This window comes from Eurytemora carolleeae, unplaced genomic scaffold (assembly GCF_000591075.1).
Source record: "Eurytemora carolleeae unplaced genomic scaffold, Eaff_2.0 scaffold687, whole genome shotgun sequence".
Lineage (NCBI taxonomy): Eukaryota > Metazoa > Arthropoda > Copepoda > Calanoida > Temoridae > Eurytemora > Eurytemora carolleeae.
In genome coordinates this window covers 26,585-30,914 of record NW_019396800.1, presented here as the reverse complement: position 1 = coordinate 30,914, position 4,330 = coordinate 26,585, and the positions used below count along the sequence as shown (strand labels likewise).

The 4,330-nt window shown below is 35.2% G+C and overlaps 1 protein-coding gene across 2 annotated transcripts; it reads left to right on the top strand.

Annotated features, from left to right (window-relative positions):
- Positions 1-1,599: 1,599 nt before the first annotated feature.
- Positions 1,600-2,955, top strand: LOC111708807 (paired box protein Pax-6). Of its 2 annotated transcripts, none has more exons than XM_023482302.1 (2): positions 1,600-2,397; positions 2,517-2,780. In XM_023482302.1, exons 1-2 carry the CDS (start codon positions 1,744-1,746, stop codon positions 2,694-2,696), a joined length of 834 nt encoding a protein of 277 aa, XP_023338070.1. In that variant the 5' UTR covers positions 1,600-1,743; the 3' UTR covers positions 2,697-2,780. The 2 variants fall into 2 exon arrangements, with proteins under 2 accessions (XP_023338070.1, XP_023338069.1); XM_023482301.1 differs by having other exon boundaries at positions 1,601-2,397; positions 2,500-2,955.
- The last annotated feature ends 1,375 nt before the right edge of the window (positions 2,956-4,330 follow it).

The window sequence follows — 4,330 nt, the reverse complement described above, 5'->3', positions numbered from 1 at the left end:
TATTTTTGAACATTTTTTTAACGTACTTTTTGAACTTTTCATAATCCTCATTTGCACCCTAGCCATTAAAGTTAGAGGTATAATTTCATTTTAAGAATTACATGTATCACACTCCCCTATCTCAACTCTAAGGAAAAATCATAGGGGGGAGACCCCCCCCTAAGACAGACTTTTATCTCTTTCGGATTTCCAATCTCGCTGTCCTGTCTTTTTTTATATTTTTTCCATTTCTTTAAATATCTCATTATTTTTTCTTAAATTTAAATTTTTTTAAACTTTTGATTTTCACCTAATATATTTTCCCAGTCTGTCTGTCTCAAAAAAAAACTTGGATCATCAGACAGGATCTCAGATCAGATCATAAGAAGTAGAGATTGTGGACTCAATTTCATTACGTTTACAGATTTAAAGGGATATTCGATTCACAATGATACGGGATATCCCTGAAAGCCTTTCCCTGTTTAAATGTTCGATCACTCCTGAAATTACAATTCTTTCAATTTCTTTAATCATCCAAATATAATATAATTGCACAAAGGCGCGCGCTTGTACCATGATTCTTTAAAGCCTGGAGCACTTTCTTGATAAAGAATAGGATCTTATCAGACAAAAACACTAAAAATGCATTTTTCCATCTCTGCAATTCTGGAATAAAATTTAAAAGATCTTACAAGAGATATATACATATATAAGAGATATATACATATACAAGAGATATATACATATATAAGAGATATATACATATATAAGAGATATATACATATATAAGAGATATATACATATATAAGANCCCCCCACGTCATACTAAAGATAAACAGAACTAACGATTGAAATCTTTCTCACCATAAACTACTCTTTCTCAAGAGCAATTGAGAAAAAAGAAATGTTTTGCCGGGTAAAATGCGTGCGTTTACTCAAAACTAGAGAAGCTACGAGGTCACAAAGCTGTACCATAAATGATTAGAAAAGGTTTATAAAGCCACCTCTGTATTTGAGAGAAATACAACTGAAATACAAAAGTATGCATAAAAAGTCCTAGAACACAATTTGTTTGTGAAGATTTAGGTGTGTTCTTTAAGTGGAGAATACGGGAGAGAGATTTTGCTTTAATTTCCATCCATAAAACATAAACAGATTGTTATAAAAGGAAGGAGAAATTTTTATAAAATTTGTTGAAAATATAATTCCCTGGATTGTTGTGAGCTAAAGTCAGGTTTAGTCCTCAAGAATTTCAAGTCGGCATAGTTCCTAGGATTCAATAGAGCAAAGGAACTCAATTCAAACACACAAAAGATCTCATCAAAACCCTCTCCTGTTCAATTCTATCCATTCTATTCCATTTTATCACATCCTCCTCTCTACCCCCCCTCATTTTCTATCCGATTCTAATCTATTCTGCCAGATTTAAATCCTATTCTTCAGGCTCTTAATTTGCATAGAGCTGCGGGTTGTACCGGACACAAGGTATTATTGAGTTCCGTTCTTATCCAGGTTGGACAGACAGTCCTAGTCAATATCTCTCTCTCTCTCTGTCTATCTGTCTGTCTCTGTGTACGGTTTGAGGGTAAGGTTTGATGAAACGGATGAGTTTACGCCAATAGGAGCGGAGAGAGTGAGCACTTGAGCAAGGATGAAAAGCTCAGCGCTGCTGCGTAGAATGATTCCGCCCGGCACTCCGTAGAACCTCAGAGAAAGGTTGGTGGTAGAAAACCTGAAGATTTCAGTCAACAGGTTCCTCCCGACATGGAAACAAGTCCGAGCATTCATTCTCTTCTCTCGGCACAACGCCAGCTACTGGAGCTACAAGCTCGGTATGCAGCTCTGTACCAGGAGCAAAATAAAGGAAACTTAAACCAAGGCCGTGTTCCCGGCATGGTTGGGGGTTCAAAGCCAAAAGTTGCAACCCCTGATGTTGTGAACAAGATCGAGTTTTACAAGAAGGAGAACCCGACGATCTTCGCTTGGGAGATCAGAGAGAGATTGATCTCTGAGGGAGTGTGTAAGAACAGCACAGCTCCGAGTGTAAGCTCCATCAACAGGATTATCAGAAACCGAGCAGCAGAAAGATCAGCTCGGGATTACTCCAGGTTTTCTCTTCCCTGGATTCCTGCTCTTTACCAGCCCACTCACCGGTTTCCTTTCTCCACACCCTTCTCCAGCCCTCTTCATATTCCATCCTCTCTCCACACCCCTTCTCCCCTCCATACTCCCTCCCCACCCCTCAAAGAAGAATCCTACTCCGATGATGAAGGAATCCAGTTTAAGAGATCTAAAAGTAGTTTCGACACTGAGCAACTCTCAATACTGGAGACAGGGTTTAAGGAGTCCCACTACCCTGATCTAGATGCAAGGGAACATATGGCTGAAGCTACAGGACTTTCTGAACCAAGGATACAGGTATAATAACACTAATAATAATGATTAATATTATAAAATTTCTAAAAATCATTGAAATTTTTGTAATTATTAATAATAAATATCAATAATGAATTAATAAAGGTCTGGTTCTCTAACAGGCGAGCCAAATGGAGGAGGAATCAGCGGACGGAGCTTTTTCGGCCATTCGTCGACACCAAACCAAACCAATTTCAATCCAAACCAAACCAGTTTCAAACCAAACCAAACCAGTTTCCCTTCGAGACGAAACCAAACTTTTTCCAGTTAAACCCTTTCGTCCCTGGACTGATGCTAACTGAAGCGGACACCATGGACTGGCATCGTCCCTGTCCGTCCAGTCCAATGTATCCTCCTAGTCCCTCCAGTCCCATCTCTACTGATAGTCCCCCTGTGTCCCCGGGCCCAGAAAGTGTTCTAGATTTGTCCAAAAAGTAATTAATTAATTTTAATTAACTCATTGAGTTTGATATTTTGTACAGTATGATAATTCGTTAATAAATATTTATGTTTTGTGTAATTTAAGTTTAAGTTAATAAATAACGAAAGAACAACATTTAATTTAATTGATTTCAAGATACCAAAAGATCTTCATTTTTCATATTTATATCAGAGTGTTGAATGCACTAAAAAAGAATTCTTAATATCTATATTTTACCCATAGAGAATAGAATATATAGAGAGGAATTTAATGGAAAAAAGTGTAAATCGGCCATTTTGTTGTACTGTTTCCATACTGCAGAGCCCAAAACTTAAGACAGGGTATCGTTATGAAAACCAGTTTTAAAACCCGGGTATCACGAATGGGGGTAGGCAGTTTTGTGAATATCAATATTTTTGTAATGAAATATTTTTTTTTCAGTTTGTTTATAATTTTTATTTTTTTCGTATCTCTTAAATCAAAATCTACACAAATGTTAGGATCCCAAAAAGGAAACTCGGGAGTACTGCGATGTTTGAATTGTACTGCAATGTTTAAAGTGTACTGCAATGTTTAAAGTGTAAAACAATGTTTGAAGTGTACTGCAATGTTTAAAGTGTACTGCAATGTTTAAAGTGTACTCTAATATTTAAAGTGTACTGCAATGTTTAAAGTGTGCTGCAATGTTTAAAGTATACTGTAATGTTTAAAGTGTACTGCAATGTTAAAGTGTACTGCAATGTTTAAAGTGTACTGCAATGTTTAAAGTGTACTGCAATGTTTAAAGTGTACTGCAATGTTTAAAGTGTACTGTAATGTTTAAAGTGTACTGCAATATTTAAAGTGTACTGCAATGTTTAAAGTGTACTGCAATGTTTAAAGTGTACTGCAATGTTTAAAGTGTACTGCAATGACAAGAAGTTAGAACAGATTGATTGACCTCTTCGTTCAGTCTTCAAACTAGAAATACAACGATTTGTAATTTGAAGCAATTAAGGCTAAACGAAAATAACGAATATTTTGATTTATGCTGGCCATTACTTTATATCGGAATAAGAAAAATGTTTGAAAAAATCCTGAATCAACTTTAATTTTTCGCATTTTTTTCAATTTTATATTTCATTTTTTATTTTGGGCTGTAGCATTCTGATAGTTTCCAGCTTTTATGGTTTTATTTTGACAGATCCAGCTTTTTCTGATCTTATTCCACTCTCGTTAGCTATAAGTATTGTGTCCTAAACTCTTTTTAGAGTTTTTTACGGCTGAATCTTAGCTTTTTCATGGAAAATATAATAAAAAATTGTGGACTGATTTTGAAAGCCCAAATTTCTCTCTCTCAGGTTTTAAAAAAGTTCAATAACCATATGTAAACAGCTCTAAAAAAAAGATTCTGCAGTTTTTTTTAATGCATAATCTTCAAAATATTCTTCCTAAGTTGTACTCATCTTGAATTTCTTCTAAGTTTTATGCATACTTTTCTATTTTAAAATTTTATTTTTACTTGATATTTCCTTA

Coding starts and splice junctions, on each gene's coding strand:
- LOC111708807 (XM_023482301.1), top strand. CDS start 1,744: ATGGAAACAAGTCCGAGCATTCATTCTCTTCTCTCGGCACAACGCCAG. Junction 2,398..2,499: donor TTTCTGAACCAAGGATACAG/GTATAATAACAC, acceptor GAATTAATAAAG/GTCTGGTTCTCTAACAGGCG.